This window comes from Hippopotamus amphibius, chromosome 16, assembly GCF_030028045.1.
Source record: "Hippopotamus amphibius kiboko isolate mHipAmp2 chromosome 16, mHipAmp2.hap2, whole genome shotgun sequence".
Lineage (NCBI taxonomy): Eukaryota > Metazoa > Chordata > Mammalia > Artiodactyla > Hippopotamidae > Hippopotamus > Hippopotamus amphibius.
The window spans coordinates 49,398,347-49,416,442 of NC_080201.1; the positions used below are offsets into that span (position 1 = coordinate 49,398,347).

The window sequence follows — 18,096 nt, forward strand, 5'->3', positions numbered from 1 at the left end:
CTTTTTTAAATTAGTTAATTTAATTTTTATTTATTGACTGCTTTGGGTCTTCATTGCTGAGCACAGGCTTTCTCTAGTTGCAGAGAGTGGGGGCTACTTTTCATTGTGGTGCGCAGGCTTCTCATTGCGGTGGCTCGGGTTTCAGTAGTTGCAGAGCATGGGCTCAGTACTTGTGGCACACGGGCTTAGTTGCTCCGAGGCACTGTGGGATCTTCCTGGACCAGGGCTCGAACCCATGTCCCCTGCATTGGCAGACGGATTCTTAACCACTGCACCACCAGGGAAGCCCAATGCTCTTAATCTTAAAACATAATATTGAGCAAAAAAAAAAAATCCATGTACAATAGCATACTTACTGTATATCTCAAGTTCAAAAACAGGCGGAACACTACTAGACTACCAACGCATGCATAGGTAGTAAAAATAGAAAAGCAAGGAAAGGATTTCCATAAACGTCAGGATGAGAGTTATCCCCAGCAGAGAGGGTTGTGTAATCAGGAGGGGCATCGAGGTGACTTCTGGGTGGCTGGCAATGCACTCTTTCTTAAAATCTTTTTTTTTTTTTTATAAATTTATTTATTTATTTATTTATTTTATTGGCCGTGTTGGGTCTTCGTTGCTGCACACGGGTTTTCTCTAGTTGCGGTGAGTGGGGGCTACTCTTTGTTGCGGTGTGCGGGCTTCTCATTGTGGTGGCCTCTCTTTAGAGCACAGGTTCTAGGCACGTGGGCTTCAGTAGTTGCGGCACATGGGCTCAATAGTTGTGGCTCACGGGCTCTAGAGCACAGGCTCAATAGGTGTGGCGCACGGGCTTAGTTGTTCTGTGGCATGTGGTATCTTCCTGGGGCAGGGATTGAACCCATATCCCCTGCATTGGCAGGCGGATTCTTACCCACTGTGCCACCTAGGAAGTCCTGCACTCTTTCTTGACCTGGGTCATGGTTACACAAGTGTTCTTTATATTTGTTTGTTAAACCATATACATTTGATCTTTATTATTTGCAGATTCTGTATTTGCAAATACGCCTACGTGCTAACATTTATTTGTAATCCCCAAATCAGTGCTTGCAGAGCATTTGTGATCATTTGTGGATATGTGCAGAGAGGCAAAAAGTTTGTCATCTGATGCTGTGTTTCCAGTTGAGGTTGAACAAGGCGACAATCTGCCTTATTTCAACTCTCACCTGTAAACAAGTGTCCTTTTCATGGTGTATTTAGTGCCATACTTTTCACATTTTTGTGCTTTTTTGTTAATTTTGCTGATTAAAATGGCCCCTAAGCACAGTAGCAAAGGCTGTCTGGTGTTCCCGAGAGCAAGAAGGCTGTGATGTGACTTACTGAGAAAGTAACATGTGTTTTAGAAAAAGCTTTAGGACTTCTCTGGTGGTCCAGTGGTTAAGGCGTTGCCTTCCAATGCAGGGGATGCAGGTTCAATTCCTGGTCAGGGAGCTAAGATCCTACACACCTAGGGGCCAAAAAACCAAAAAAAAAAGCAAAACAGAAGGAATATTGTAACAAATTCAATAACGACTTTAAAAATGGTCCACATAGGGACTTCCCTGGTGGCACAGGGGTTAAGAATCCACGTGCCAGTGCAGGGGACACGGGTTCAATCCCTGGTCCGGGAAGATCCCACATGCCACAGAGCAACTAAGCCCATGTGCCACAACTATTGAGCCTCTGTGCCGCAACTACTGAAGCCTGGGAGCCTAGAGCCTGTGCTCTGCAACAAGAGAAGCCACCGCAATGAGGAGCCTGTGCACCAAAATGAAGAGTAGCCCCTGCTTGCCGCAGATAGAGAAGGCCCGTGTGCGGCAACGAAGACCCAACACAGCCAATAAATTAATTAATTAATTTTAAAAAATGGTCCATCCATATAAAAAAATCTTAAAAAAAAGAAAAGCTTCATTACAGCATGAGTTACAGTGCTGTTGGTTGTGAATTTAATGTTAATGAATTAACAGTATCTATTAAATCAGTGTCTTTAAACAGAAATGCACATAAAACAGGAGCATGTATTGATCAATTGCTGAAAATGTGCTCAGAGACTCAGAGAAACGTCTTGTGTTTTGCCTGAAAGCCATGGTTCTCAGGGTTCACTAATTCAGTGCTCATGGCGACTTTACAGAGCCTAACTACCATGAAAAGCAAGAATAAACTGTATATGTTTTATGTGCTTTTCTGTATGTCTGTTATAACTCAAAATAAAAGAAGACGAAAGGTTTAAAAAAGAGAGAGGGCAAAAATCTCTCTGATGGTTGGTGTGGAGAGTGAGCTGGACCAATGAGACCAGGAGTAGGGTGGAAGGAAAAGAAAGAAAGAAAATGCTGGAAGGAGAAGCACAGATTCAGTCCTGATGTTCATAGGGATATATTATGTTGGGGACAGAGGCAGAGCAGGACCAGGTCAGGTCTGGAGAGCCGAGCAGGAAAGGAGGGAGTTGGGAGCGAAGGTGGACACGGAGATGACAGCTCTGGTTTAGATCTGGGGACACACAGTCACTAATTATTTAAGGAATATGAATTAACAAATCCAAGAAAGGCAAGGAAGGGAGGGCCTGGGATTCCTGTGGTGACCCCCTGTTTTCTCTACCCCAGGGGATGCTCTCCCTGGTCCTGAATTGCATCGACCGCCTAAATGTCTACACCACTGCTGCCCACTTTGCTGAATTTGCAGGGGAGGAGGCATCAGAGTCCTGGAAAGAGATTGTGAACCTGCTCTATGAAATCTTGGGTAAGGGGCCCCAGTCTTGACTCGCCCTAGAGCACCCCAGGTTCCCAGTCCTACTGGGTATAACCCCTCTTTCCACCCTCAGCCTCTCTGATCCGTGGCAATCGTGCCAACTGTGCCCTCTTCTCCAACAACCTGGATTGGCTGGTCAGCAAGCTGGATCGGCTGGAGGCCTCCTCAGGTAGGAGAACCCAGGGGGAGGGGATGGGGATTTAGGGGGAGGAGAGGGCTGTAGCCACCTCACCTCTCACTCTGCTTTCTGTGCAGGGATCCTGGAGGTGCTATACTGTGTCCTGATTGAAAGTCCTGAGGTCCTGAACATCATCGAAGAGAACCACATCAAGTCCATCATCTCCCTCCTGGACAAGCACGGGCGTAACCACAAGGTTGGCCCCTCATCCCTGACCTCTCCTCCCCTGAATTCTGAACCCTGACCTTTCCCCATAGCCCTCGAATTGCCGCCTCCCCCTTCCCCATCCTATCTCTTACCTGGATTCCGCTGCCACATGCTTCCATTTCAATACAGAGGGCTCAAACTCATGGTCCTTAAATGGATTCTGGGCCACCGATGTGCTTTATCAGACCTTTGAAGTGTTTTTTCCATTTCTAATTTTGTAGCCTTTAGCAGGGGCTGCATGGACACTCTCCAGTTTGCCACAGGTGCTACTGGTTCCCTCTGAATCATTTCTAATCACTTCACATATTTACATTATTCACCGGGGCCCTGAAGAAGCAAGTTTGCTACCCACACTGATCTAAAACCTCATCTTGATCCCTGTACTCTCTCCCTGACCAACCCTTTTTCACTCCTCCCTTTGACCTCTCACCTCCTACCCGAGTCTCTCCTTTCTTTCTTTCTTTTTGTTTTCTTTTTGTTGTTGTTGTTGGCTGAGCCACGTGGCTTGCAGGATCTTAGTTCCCCAATCAATGATCGAACCGGGGAAGCTCGGAGTCCTAACCACTGGACCTCCAGGGAATTCCTCAGTCTCTCCTAAGATACCAGCAATGTCTCATCCCAACTCATATGGCCCCCACCTCTTGCCTGACCTTTCTCTTTGACCCTGATCTCTCTCTGTGACCCCTGACCTCCCACTTCTACCACCTTTTCTCAGTCAAAAGCTCTATCTCCCATCCTGGCATATCATCCTTCTGGCTTCCCACCCTGGGTCTTCCATAGACCACCCCCACCCCGCACCCTGGTGCCCTCACACCCTGACCTCTGACCTTGACCTCCAGGTGCTGGATGTGCTGTGTTCCCTGTGTGTGTGCAATGGCGTGGCTGTGCGCTCCAACCAAGATCTCATAACTGAGAACTTGCTCCCTGGCCGCGAGCTTCTGCTGCAGACAAACCTCATCAACTATGTCACCAGGTCTGGCCCCTAACCCCTGACCCCAGAACTCAGAACCTTTCAACCCCCTCCCTGACTCAGACACCACAGCTGGGTGGGTGGGCCTTCCTCCATCTCCCACCCTAGGGCATAACGCCAGACCCCTAATCTGTCCCCAGCTCATCCCTCGCTTCTCACTCCTCTTGTCCTATCTCCCTGCTCCATTTCTGCCTCTGTCTCCTTTTCCCTTTTTCTTTCTCTCTTTCTGTGTTTGCTCTTTTTGGCTTCGTCTGTCTGTCTTTCTATTTCTCCTTCATCTCTTTTTCCTGGTCTCTCTCCCATCTTTCTCTTCTCTGTCTTTTGATGCCTCTCTGCCTGTCTCTGTCTCTGCTTTCTCTCTCTGTGTCTCTCTCTGTCTCCATGTCTCTGCTTTCTGTTTTTCTTGGGTATTGTATCTCTTTGTCTTTCTCCCTCCCATCCCAACCCCCCAGCCTGGGTCTCCTCTCCATCTCTCCTTCATCCTCCTCTCCTGTCCTGTCTCTCCTACAGCATCCGCCCCAACATCTTTGTGGGCCGAGCAGAGGGCTCCACGCAGTACCTCAAATGGTACTTTGAGGTGATGGTGGACGAGGTGGTTCCATTCCTGACAGCTCAGGCCACCCACCTGCGGGTGGGCTGGGCCCTCACTGAGGGCTACAGCCCCTACCCTGGGGGCGGCGAGGGCTGGGGCGGCAACGGGGTCGGTGATGACCTCTATTCCTACGGCTTTGATGGGCTGCATCTCTGGACAGGTACCTGGACCCTTCTAGGGGACCCTCAACCCTGACCACTGACCCCAGGGTTTCTAGACTTTCACCACACTCCTTGGGGTTCTTGGGATTCTGACCCCCAAACAGGCTAACATTGACCCCTTACTCCTCACTTCCCAAGGCTGTAACTCTAGATTCCAGAATCTTGGACCGAACCTGTTTCTTCCTAGCCTCCAGAACTGTGACCCCAGAGGATGTCTGATCTCTGATCCTAGAGATCCCGGAAAATTGCCCCGAGTATCATGACCTCTGATCTTTGACTTATGCCCCAAATGTTCCAGAATCCTAACTCTAGGATGACTTTAATCTCTGGCCCCACACCTCTCAGGAACCTAACCTCAGGGGAAACTTGACCTCTGCCCCTAATCTCTAAAGAACACCTGACCTTAAAGTTTCTGGGATCCAGACCCCACAGGATCCTCCAATACCTGCCCCTTGTCTCCTGAGACCTTTGGTTCCACTGGACCTCTGACTTCTGACTTCTCCCTGGTGATCCTGGTGCAGGACATGTGCCACGCCTGGTGACTTCCCCAGGGCAGCATCTCCTGGCCCCCGAGGACGTGGTCAGCTGCTGCCTGGACCTCAGCGTGCCGTCCATCTCCTTCCGTATCAACGGCTGTCCTGTGCAGGGTGTCTTTGAGGCCTTCAACCTGGATGGGCTCTTCTTCCCTGTTGTCAGCTTCTCGGCTGGTGTCAAGTAAGGACTTGCCCCTGCCCCTTGGCCAGTCCCCAGAGCTGGGACTGTCCTGAGACAGCTTCTGCAAGCACCCCATGACCTTCTATGGGGCCAGGACCCAGCAGCCTACCCTCAGGACTGACAGGTCAGACCCCTACGTAAAGGTCCCAGTGACCTCTACGTGATCCCAGACACTCTCAGTGTCCTCCCAATGGACCTCAGCTTCTCCCCAATCTCCAAGTGTCCTCCAAATTTCATAATGACCTTTTAATGATTAATGTTTCTTCCAGTGACCTCTCAACGACCATAGTTATTTCAAAACTTTGTAACAGCCCAGTCTTTTCCCAGTGACCCCAAGCTCTGTGAATGACTTCCTCACCATTTCAGTGGTGATTATGGTTTTCTCAAGGTTATGCCAAACTCTCAGTGACTTCCGAATGACCCTCTCCCTGTCTCCCCCATACCTTCTGGTATCTCCAAATGGTCTGTTGACCCAGGACCTTCCCCAAAGGACCTTCCCATGACCTTGGATTAACTCCACAGTGACCTGATCCCCACGTTCCTTTTCTGGTTTTCCAGTGACTCCTGTTGGCCTCTGACATTTTGTTTGACCTTAGACTTTCCTGACTCCTAAATGACTTCCATGACCCTATGACTATCCAGTGACCTCAGGTCTCCCCAGAACCTTCCACTGATCTAAGAATTACTGCCTTCCCCCCACTGAGTACAGACTCCCCTCTGTGCACTGCCCTCAGTAATGACCCCTTCTCCCACCTAGGGTGCGGTTCCTCCTTGGTGGCCGCCACGGGGAATTCAAGTTCCTCCCTCCACCTGGCTACGCCCCTTGCCATGAGGCTGTGCTCCCACGAGAGCGACTCCATCTGGAACCCATCAAGGAGTATCGGCGGGAAGGTCCCCGGGGGCCCCACCTGGTGGGCCCCAGCCGCTGCCTCTCACACACCGACTTTGTGCCCTGCCCTGTGGACACTGTCCAGGTACTGCCTGCTCTGCAAGGGTTTCCTGGAGAGACAGGGAGCTGAGCTGGAAGCCGGGGACCTTGTTGTTTAACAGGTGGGGAAACTGAGGCAGAGCAGAGGCAAAGGAATCTCTCAAGGCAGAATCTCAGTTTCAGGGAGTCCTCACTATAGTCCCCCCCAAGAAAGGACTTTTATTTATTTATTTAATTTTTTAAAAGTATTTATTTATTTATTTGCTGTGCCGAGTGGCTTATGGGATCTTAGTTCCCCTACCAGGGATTGAACCTGGGCCCTCCGAAAGAATGGAGTCCTAACCACTGGACAGCCAGGGAATTCCCTAGAAAAGGACTATTATTGCCCCCAATATACAGTGGAGGAAAGTGAGGCCCAGAGAGGTTAAGCAGCCCATGCAGGTCACGCAGCATTTGAGCCCGGGTGGTCTGATCCCAAAGCCTGTGATCTTATCCACCACCATTTGTTGGGCATCTTTACTCTTCCAGGCCCCTCCCACTTCTCTTATCCCAGCTTCCCTCCAAGCATGTCCCTATAGGAGGGGATGGAAGTCGTGTTTAAGAGCCTGCTTTGGGTTTGGCTTTCAGCATGTCACCGTGGGCACGTGGCTTCCCTTCTCTGTGCCTCAGTTCCCTCGCCTGTGAGGACAATGGGGGAAGGAGAGAACCTCCCTCTAAGCACTGTGGTGAAGGTTATAGGAATTAATGTATGTGAAGTGCTTAGCAGGGTCCTGGGGAAATGGTAAGACCTCAGGAGAGCTACTGTCGTTGGTAATAGTAATGTTACCACAGGGGTGAACTTGCCATCCCCGTGTAGCCAGGCCAGAGCCCTGGGCCTCCTCCTGGATGTCTCCCTTCCCCTCCCCCACACTGTCAGCCTCAAGAGCTGTCAACTCGGCCTCCTGGACACCCCTCCCAATCCCTTCTCCCCCACGTCCTGCCCTGGTCCAACCATCATTATCTCTGCTTGCAGAACACCAACAATATAAACATTACTAGGCACCTACCATGTGCCAGGCATTCATACAAACCATGCAGGGGGTTAGGGGCGCCCCCCCCCGCCCCAGCACAGTCCCAGTACTGCTCTCTCTGTCTCAAAAACAAAGGAATTTGTAAATGACACACCCAAGGGCAGGAAGCTAAAACAGTTTGGCGAGAGTTAGGACTCAAACTCTAGTTCTTTTGATTCCACATATTGTGATCTCTAATCAAACACAAACTTTTCCCCACACTCAATTAATTTAAAGATCTGTAAAATGAAAATAAAGGTACTATTTATATTTATTGAAAAAAAATCTGCGCATTAAACCCACATTGTTCAAGGGTCCACTGTGTGTAACATTTAGTAGTTTATGTGGATGATATCACTGAACCTTTATAAAGTATTCTGAGTTAATATTGTTCTGATTCTCATCGTGCAGAGAAGGAAAGAGACATCCATTCATTCAGCAAACATTTCCCGAGCATCCCCTTCCGGGCTGGGCAGGGCTGGGAAAATGCTGGAGACAGAGGCAGCCCCAGCCTTGCCCTCACGGAGCTCCCAGCCTGCAAGGGGAGACAGACCTATTCCCAGATTATTCCTTAATTCTGAGGATGCTAAATCCTTACTCAGCTGGGCATCAACCCTGGAGGCAGGGCGAGGTGATGGAGACCATGGCTCGGACAGCAGGAAAAGTCAAAAGAGCTCTCTGGGGAAATGTCCAGGGCTTGTACGCATCCTCAGGAAGAGGGGTCATGGCGCAAGCTGGAGGGAACTCAGGGACCTCAACGATTGTCCCCTGTCCCCAGATTGTCCTGCCTCCCCACCTGGAGCGTATTCGGGAGAAGCTGGCGGAGAACATCCATGAACTCTGGGCACTGACTCGCATTGAGCAGGGCTGGACCTATGGCCCGGTGAGGGGGCTGCCTGCAGTGTGGGGGGGCGGGGAGAGGGGGAGAGGCTAGGCTGGCAGTGGGGAGGGGCCGGTGGCTGGGGGAAGGGACTTTGGGACACCAGGGGCTCCTTGGGTTTCGGGTGGCAGAACGAAGTGGGGAGGTCAGGGGTAACACCTGGGGTTGCTGGGGGAGGGAAAGGGAACCGAGGAGTTGACTCTGGGGTTTCTCCAGGTTCGGGATGACAATAAGAGGCTGCACCCGTGTCTCGTGGACTTCCACAGCCTACCAGAGCCCGAGAGGAATTACAACCTGCAGATGTCGGGGGAGACACTCAAGTGAGGGGGGGACCGGGGAGCAGGGGCCCCAGCCTGACTGCTGGGCAGGAGGGCAAGGAGAGGGAGAGCGAGACTGAGACAGAGAGACAGAGAGAGAGGGAGACAGGGATTGTGAAGCAGAAACAAATAGAGGGCGAGTAAGAGACAGAGGCATGAAGAGAGATGGTCAGTACGTGAAAGAGAGAGAAAGAGACAAGGAAAGAAGCAGAGAGAAAAAGATGAACACTGTCAAAGAGATACAGCGACAGAGAAACAGGGAGAGACAGGAGTCAGAGAGACAGACACCAAGAGTGAGAGACAGACCGACAGACAGACACAGACCGAGACAGAGAGATGGGACAGATCCCCTTAAAGCCAGAGCCAGAGATGTGGAGAGAGCGGGTGACCCAGAGACAGAGCCGACAGGGGCCAGGGGAGGAGGGGAGCCGGGCTGGGGGAGAGGAGGCCGGGGGCAGGGAGTCCATGTGAGGTGACCCTGTCGCCTGCCCCACCCCCTGCCCCAGGACTCTGCTGGCGCTGGGCTGCCACGTGGGTATGGCAGACGAGAAGGCTGAGGACAACCTGAAGAAGACAAAACTCCCCAAGACGTGAGTGTGGGTGGCCCGGGGGTCCCCACCTGGGGAATAGAGTAGGGGTCCGGGGATGCCGTAGTGAGGGCTGGAGCCGTTGAGGGCCAGCGCGGGGAGGCGGAGGTTGGAAACCAAGGGGCCGTGGGTTAGGGTGGGCCGTGGGCTAGGGTGCAGGTCGTCGGACCAGGGGTCAGAGCTCTGGAGTCAGTGGTGAGGGTCCTGGGGAGGTGTCAGGAAGGAGCAATGAGGAGTTCTGGAGAGAGTGGCAGCGAGTCAGACCCAGGGTCAGGGTCTGCCGTGGAGTCTGGGAAAATGACAGAGCAGAGGTAATATTTCTGAGTTCAAGGTGAGGCGTCAAGGGAAAGAGGTGAGAAATTGTTGGAGTTGTAAGTAAGGGATCCTAAAATTGTAGGTGAGAGATCCTGGGGATAGAGGCCAGGGTTCAAAGGTCAAGGACTCCAAAGCCAGGAGATTGGAATGATAGGGTCCTGGGATCAGAGGTAAGAAGCCTCAAAGAGATGAAAGTTCAGAGAGTTCCAGGGTCAGAGATGAGGCTCCCAAAACCAAGATGAAGGGATCACAGAGGCCAGAGGTCAATGAAGTCAAAGCCTTCGCTAGGGTCACAGGATCCTGAGATCAGAGGTCAAGTATATCAAATATATTTAAGGGAGTCATAGGACCCTGATGTCAGAGATCAAAGGTCAGACATTTCAGAGCTCAAGGCTAAGAATCATGGGATCCTAAGGACAAGGGTCGGAAGCGAGGGATCCCATAGCACAGAGCTCGGAAGTGGAGGTGAGGGTCTGGCCCCACCAAGCCCCGCCGCACCCACAGGTACATGATGAGCAATGGGTACAAGCCGGCGCCGCTGGACTTGAGCCACGTGAGACTGACGCCAGCACAGACGACGCTGGTGGACCGGCTGGCGGAGAACGGACACAACGTGTGGGCGCGAGACCGAGTGGCCCAGGGCTGGAGCTACAGCGCTGTGCAGGACATCCCCGCGCGCCGGAACCCTCGCCTCGTGCCCTACCGCCTGCTGGACGAGGCCACCAAGCGCAGCAACCGGGACAGCCTCTGCCAGGCCGTGCGTACCCTGCTGGGCTATGGCTACAACATCGAGCCGCCCGATCAGGAGCCCAGTGAGTGCTGACCACAGGCTCCTGACCCTGACTCCTACCCTGACCCTGACGCCGCCCCTTGACTCCTGACCTCTGACCCAACTTGCCTCTCAATGGGCTACATCTGCAATACTGACCCCCTCCCCCCAACCCTGACACTTACTCTGTCCCTGACCCTGAACCCAGTCTTGACCACTGACCTTAACCTGACTCGAGCCCTGCCTGGGCCACAGCTACAACACTGAACAGCCAGACCAGGAACCCGGTGAGCTCTGCCCTTGACCCCTGACTCCAATTTCTGTCCCCAGCTCTGAACCCCTAACCTCTGGACAGTGGCTACAACATGGAGCTACCCGACCAAGGACTCGGAGAGCCTCTAATCCCTACTCTAACTTGACCCCTGACCTACCACTGACCCCCAGTCCCAGCCTCAACCCCTAACCCTGACTGTGGTCGCCAACCTTTAGTTTCTCAATGCCTGCCCCCAACCCCAGTTTCTATCCCCTCCCTGACCCTGACTCTGACTCCCTCTCCCCGATCCTGCTCTCAACCTTTGATTCTTACCATAGACCTTAATCTTGACCCTTCACCCCAGACTATGACCATAACGGACCCAGCTTTATCCCTCCGTGTCTCTGTCACTAGTTCCTCTCTGAAGCTCTGACTACAAAAGGACAGAGAAGTCTCATAGGTCCCTCCTGCCACTCTGTGACTGCTCTGAGATTCCCCAGGTCTTCTCCTCTAACACCAAGAATTGTCCCTCTTCCCCCAGCCCCGCAAAGGCCCTTACCCTTCTTGGTCTCTCCCACCAACCCGTCCTCTCTGACTCTGCCTGGCCCCATTTGTAGGTCAGGTGGATAGTCAGTCTCGTTGGGACCGGGTGCGCATCTTCCGGGCAGAGAAATCCTATACGGTGCAGAGCGGCCGCTGGTACTTCGAGTTCGAGGCAGTCACCACCGGCGAGATGCGAGTGGGCTGGGCGAGGCCCGAGCTGCGGCCTGACGTGGAGCTGGGAGCTGATGAGCTAGCCTATGTCTTCAATGGGCACCGCGTGGGTAGCTCCCTGGGCTCCACTCTGCCAGCCTCTGTGGTCCTTCCCACAGCTCATACACTCCAGCCCTGCCTTTATCTATGCCTCACTCTGTCCACCCATCCCTGAATTTACCTTCCCACTCATCCATCCATCCATCCGCCCCTCTCTGTCTGTCCACACATATATCCACCCATCATCCATCTCACTACCCAGCCATTCATCTGTCCACTCATCCATCCATCCTCCCCTCTCTGTCCATGCATATATCCATCCATCATCCATCTCTCTATGCAACCATCTATTTGTCCATTCATCCACCCTTCTACTCATCTGTCCAAAGGATCACTTAGTCCTCCATGTTTCCATCTACTCATGTAGTTGTTAGTTTGCCTTTCACCTGTTTAACTAATTTGTGATTTCATTTATCCATTCATTTATCCGATACTTTAATGCATGCATACATCATCTACTTATCCACCCACCCATCCATCTACCTATGTGTCTGTCTACACTTCCTTCCTTCCCTGCATCAACCAGGTAGACGCTCAGCTCTCATTTCATTCTTCCACCCAGCCACACACCCTGCTTCCCATCCATCAATCTCATTATCCGTTTATCTATTCTAGGGGCATATGGGTATAGATGAGTCCATATGAGAGACATTGATAGATTAGTTTTTCCTTTTCATCCCTCTGCTTACTGCTGCTCCCAACCCTGCACTACCACTTTGGTGGTGTGTATAACCCCAGCCCCAGCCATGGAAACAATAGAGAACCCAGGCAGAAGGGATGAGATACCGAGATTAATGGGAAGGGAAAGCATGAAAGCCTGTGCCTTACATTCCAAGGATCATGGATACAAATGTGGCGAGAGTTGGAGGACACTGGGGGGTGCCCCCTTTTCTGTCCCACATGCCATGGACCCAATGCCTTGCATGTGTATCTTGATGTCTCCCCTTGCTTCTGTATCTCTCCATTTCTCTGTGTGTCTCTCCTACACCACGTCTTCCCTCGCCTCCTCACAGGGTCAGCGCTGGCACTTGGGGAGTGAACTATTTGGGCGTCCCTGGCAGTCAGGTGATGTCGTGGGCTGCATGATCGACCTCACAGAGAACACCATTATCTTCACCCTCAACGGCGAGGTCCTCATGTCTGATTCAGGCTCTGAAACAGCCTTCCGGGATATTGAGATTGGGGATGGTGAGGGCTGGCCTCGTGGCCCCTTTCTGGTTTTCTTCCATCTCACCTGACCCTACGCTATCCCCTTCAGCCCCCTGCTCTTCCGTCCCTTCTTTCCACAGTGCCTCCTCCCCATGGCTGCCCCTGCCCCACCCACCTATCCTCACCCCTGCCCATCTATCCCCTCCCACCAGGCTTCCTGCCTGTCTGCAGCTTGGGACCTGGCCAGGTGGGTCACCTGAACCTGGGCCAGGACGTGAGCTCCCTGCGGTTCTTTGCCATCTGCGGCCTCCAGGAAGGTTTTGAGCCATTTGCCATCAACATGCAGCGCCCAGTCACTACCTGGTTCAGCAAAAGCCTTCCCCAATTTGAGGCTGTGCCGCCTGAGCACCCCCACTATGAGGTGAGGACCGACCCCACTCAGTATGCTCTGATCTGCTTCCCAGAGGTGTATTTATTTTTAGTAACTCTTTATTAATCTGAGTATCCTAATTTTTAGACCCTGGTGCCTTTCTTTTCCAAGGTTAAACTCAGGGTCAGATTCTGACTATAGACCAAAGTGATAGTCTTTTTCTCAACCTGAGAAGAACTTGAATTCCGCATGGCTGAGCTTCAGCTGGTACTTTAGAATCAGACAGACCTGGAGTTGGCCTTTTACCTGCTGTGTGACCTTGAGCGTGTGACTGTCTCCTCCTGAGCCTCAGTTTTCCCATCCTAGGCATCATTCAGATCTCCCTCTCACTCTCTTTCTCTTTTCTGAATTATGTAAGTGAGCTGGAGACATCATGCCTCTTTATCCCTAAATATTTCAATGTGCATTTCTTCAGAACAGGCTGTGCTCTTACAGAGCTGCAGTTATGAAAGTCAGGAAACGTAACATTGATACATACTATTATGTAATTTACAATCCACATTCAAATTTTGTTAATTGTGGCAATAACATCTCTTTATTTTTCTGGTCCAAAATCCAATCCAGAGTTACACGTTGCAGTTAATTGTTACATCTCTTTAGTCTTCAGTGTAGAATGTTCCTGAGTTTTTCTTTGTCTGTCATGATATTGACATTTTTGAAGAGTACAGACTAGTTATTTTGCAAAATATTCCTCAGTTTGGGTAGGTCTAATGTCTCCTCATGGTTAGGTCCAGGTTCCATGTATTTGGCACAAATACCACAGCAAAGAGGTTGTGTTCTTTTTGATGCAGAATATCAGGGAGGCACATCTTGTCATTATGTCTTATTACTGATTACATCAACTTTGACTATTTGGTTGTGGGGGAGTCTGCCAGGTTTCCACCATCAAGTTACTATTTGTAATTAATACATAATTTGTGGGGAGGCATTTTAAGGCTAGGTAAAAATGGAAGGGTTTTAAACAGGGGAATGTCCAGGCTAGATCCGAGTTTTGGAAAGGTCTCTGTTGACAGTTGATTGGAGGAGGGGAGAGTGGGGACATAAAGACCAAAGAGGTGCCTGGGGCGGGAGAGGATGCTGGAGTAGACGTGATCCTTCCAATCCGTGCCACTGCCAGGTGGCAGTGTTCTCAACCCGAAGAACAGAATGCTAGACAGCAGTGAGAATGGGTAAACTAGCTTACCCACAACCACGTGGATGAGTCTCACAGACATAATGTTGAGTGAAAGAAGCCAGACACAAAAGAGCACATACTGTAGGATCCCATTCATACAAACTCCAAGGATGGTCGAAGCTAATCTGTGGTGTGTTAAGTCAGGATGGCGTTGCTATGAATGAATAATCAGACATTTAGTTAGTTTGCATGCAAATCACAGGAGGGAGATGATCGGTAGACTTGTCAAGGAGCAGAGGCAAAACAGGGTTTATAAGAGAGATGAAAGAGAGGGGAGAGAAAAAGACTCTGCAGACAGTCTTGGCTGCACAGTTTTGGGGTGAATTCATTAGCTGGCGAGGAGCACAGAGGTGTGTCTTGGCAGTTGGTCCTTGAGGAGGTCAACTTGAGGTGGGGCATCAAAGACAGGGAACCGCTCCAGTTGTTTATGGAGTCTCCAGAAAACTCGAGATTCTGTCTTTGGAGCACACAGGCCAGGCACCTGTTCCTCTGTCAGCTCCTGCCCCTTATTTAAGCCAGGTTGGTGCACTTCCCTCATCCCTTACTATCTTTGAGAGGGTAGTGACTAAACAGGCACAGAGGGGGCTCCCGGGGGGACTGGCCATGTTTCATTTCTCCATCTGGGTGCTGCGTAGACAGGTGTGGTCCCTCCAAAACCTCATTGTGCTGTGCACTTATGATGTGTGCATTCTTCTGAGTGTTATATTTCCATAAATAACAAGCTTAACAAAAATTCACCTGGGGAGCCTTTACAAAACTCTGACCCTTCTGGGCTTCTCTCCCCAAGAGGACTGCTCAAGACAGCAGCAGGGCAGGGCCTGTGTTCTGTTCACTGATGTGTTCCCAGCACTTGGAACAGTGCCTGGCACAGAGTAGGTTCTCAGTAAATATTTATGGAGGGGATAGATGGATGGGTGGATGGATGGGTTGGTGGAAGTGTTCATGGATGGGTGGATGGATGGATGGATGGATGGATGGGTGGATGGATGGATAGATGGAAGAAGGGATGGATGGATGGATGGATGGAAGAAGGAATGGATGGATGGGTGGATGGATGGATGGATGGATGGATGGGTGGGTGGGTGGATGGATGGATGGATGGATGGATGGATGGATGGATGGATGGATGGAAGGAAGGAGGAATGGATGGATGGGTAGATGGATTGATGGGTGGATGGATGGATGGATAGATGGATGGATGGAAGGAGGAATGGATGGATGGGTGAATGGCTGGGTGGATGGGTGGGTGGGTGGATGGATGGATGGATGGATGGATGGATGGATGGATGGATGGATGGGTAAATGACTGGGTGGATGGATGGATCAAAGAAGGAATGGATGGATGGGTGAATGGCTGGGTGGATGGATGGGTGGGTGGGTGGGTGGATGGATGGATGGATGGAAGGAAGGAAGGAGGAATGGATGGATGGGTAGATGGATTGATGGGTGGATGGATGGGTGGATGGATGGATGGATGGGTGGATGGATGGATGGATGGATGGATGGGTGGGTGGGTGGGTGGATGGATGGATGGATGGAAGGAAGGAGGAATGGATGGATGGGTAGATGGATTGATGGGTGGATGGATGGGTGGAAGAAGGAATGGATGGATGGGTGAATGGCTGGGTGGAAGGATGGATGGATGGGTGGGTGGGTGGGTGGATGGATGGATGGATGGAAGGAAGGAGGAATGGATGGATGGGTAGATGGATTGATGGGAGGATGGATGGATGGAAGGAGGAATGGATGGATGGGTGAATGGCTGGATGGGTGGGTGGATGGATGGATGGATGGATGGATGGATGGATGGATGGATGGATGAATGGCTGGGTGGATGGATGGATGGGTGAATGGCTGGGTGGATGGATGGAGGAATGGATGGATGGGTGAATAGCTGGGTGGATGGATTGATGGGTGGATGGATGGAGGAATGGATGGATGGGTGAATGTCTGGGTAGATGGATTGATGGGTGGATGGATGGATGGATGGATGGATGGATGGATGGATGGATGGATGGATGGAGAAATGGATGGGTGGGTGAATGGATGGATGGGTGGATGACCTGGTCTGGAGTGACGCCTGTGCATAAGTAGGTTTTGAAAGCTCCTCAGGTGATTCCAGTGTCTGACCAGGGCTGCCCACTGTACAAGGTGTCCAGACAAAGGTAGACAGAAGGCTGAATGCACCCTTCAGCCAAGCCCTGTGTCACATGGGAGTTCATCCACCCGGAGGAGTGAGTCTTTGGTTAATTCTCACATGGTGCTCTAGGCCTAATGGTGACTCTGTGTAATAAGGTTTAGGACCAATGGCCTAGTCCACCCTCCTGGCTCAGTGCTTCCTGCACCCCCCACAGGTGACTCGTGTGGACGGCACTGTGGATACGCCCCCCTGCCTGCGCCTGACCCACCGCACGTGGGGCTCCCAGAACAGTCTGGTGGAGATGATCTTTCTCCGGCTGAGCCTCCCGGTGCAGTTCCACCAGCACTTCCGCTGCACCGCGGGGGCCACCCCGCTGGCACCTCCTGGGCTGCAGCCTCCTGCTGAGGATGAGGCCCGAGCAGCGGAACCTGATCCCGACTATGAAAACCTGCGCCGCTCAGCTGGGCACTGGGGCGAGGCCGAGGCGGGCAAAGAAGGAACTGCCAAGGAGGGGGCCCCCGGGGGCACCACCCAGGCTGGGGCAGAGGCCCAGCCTCCCAGGGCAGAGAATGAGAAGGACACTACCACAGAGAAGAACAAGAAGAGAGGGTGAGTCGAGGGGGGACAGGCTGGGGTTTGGGGGTCTGTCCTGGGACCCCTCAGTTAGGCAACCTCAAAAACTTGAGAAAGCCCATTGTATCCCAGAGTGGCCCTATATGTGCTAAGGAGGGTCAGATCACTGAGGGATCCTATTATGTCTCAAGTGAACGCTATTATTTCCCTGGGATGCTCTAATTTCCCTGAGAATGTAAAATCGGGGTGCCCCACTATATCTATGGAGAACTCCACTGTCCTTGGGGTGCCTGTTGGGCCCCAAAGCTTTTCATCCAATGGACTTCATTATCTGTGAATACTAAAGGGGACCTCAGAATCTTGGGGAAGTTGACTGTACCCCAAGGTATCCAAGTGAACATCATTGGTCTTCTAAACTGGGGTCATTTCTGTGTCTCATATGTACCCCCAAAAAACTAACTTCAAGGGGAACCCTCAAAAAGGCATTAAACTTGAAACTAAATCTGCTTTTCCCCTTCTGTGGCAGGGGTTTTCAGTGGGATGTTGTGCTGTGTCTCTTGAGGGGAGGTTTGGAAATGATGGGAGATTTTTGGTTATCCCAGTTTTGTGGGGAGGTAGTGCTTGCTGGGGACTCCAGGGATTCTACATGCCTTCATTGTACAAGACAGTGCCACGATGAGGAACTGTCCTTTCCCAAGTGCCTTTAGCACCCGTATGAGAAATGCTGACTTAGGGGGACCACTGTGTGCTCCGAAGGGATCAGAGCCATCTTTATTTTTATTTTTTAATATATTTATTTATTGGCTGCATTGGGTCTTCGTTGCTGTGCACGGGCTTTCTCTAGTTGTGGCAAGGGGGGGCTACTCTTGGTTGCGGTGCACAGGCTTCTCATTGTGGTGGCTTCTTTTGTTGCGGAGCTCACAGGCTTCAGTAGTTGTGGTACACAAGGTCTGTAGTTGTGGCTCACGGGCACTAGAGCACATGGGCTCTTCCCGGGCCAGGGCTTGAACCCGTGTCCCCTGCATTGGCAGGCAGATTCTTAACCACTGTGCCACCAGGGAGCTCCCGCAGAGGTATCTTTAAATCTGGGTAACCTGGCATTGAAAGCACAGAGCTCCTCCAAGGGTGGACTATGCTGGTGCAGTTGGGAATTTC

General features: G+C 51.5%; 1 protein-coding gene across 1 annotated transcript in view; it reads left to right on the forward strand.

Annotated features, from left to right (window-relative positions):
* Positions 1-18,096, forward strand: part of RYR1 (ryanodine receptor 1) — a 117,136-nt gene that overhangs the window by 16,943 nt on the left and 82,097 nt on the right. The window contains exons 14-28 of the mRNA XM_057713335.1: positions 2,598-2,733; positions 2,816-2,911; positions 2,998-3,116; positions 3,967-4,100; positions 4,608-4,849; positions 5,372-5,564; positions 6,322-6,538; positions 8,320-8,424; positions 8,638-8,741; positions 9,245-9,328; positions 10,145-10,452; positions 11,280-11,482; positions 12,489-12,663; positions 12,837-13,045; positions 16,583-16,977. Coding sequence (XP_057569318.1) covers positions 2,598-2,733; positions 2,816-2,911; positions 2,998-3,116; positions 3,967-4,100; positions 4,608-4,849; positions 5,372-5,564; positions 6,322-6,538; positions 8,320-8,424; positions 8,638-8,741; positions 9,245-9,328; positions 10,145-10,452; positions 11,280-11,482; positions 12,489-12,663; positions 12,837-13,045; positions 16,583-16,977 — 2,720 coding nt within the window. The remainder of the gene's footprint in view (positions 1-2,597; positions 2,734-2,815; positions 2,912-2,997; positions 3,117-3,966; positions 4,101-4,607; positions 4,850-5,371; positions 5,565-6,321; positions 6,539-8,319; positions 8,425-8,637; positions 8,742-9,244; positions 9,329-10,144; positions 10,453-11,279; positions 11,483-12,488; positions 12,664-12,836; positions 13,046-16,582; positions 16,978-18,096) is intronic.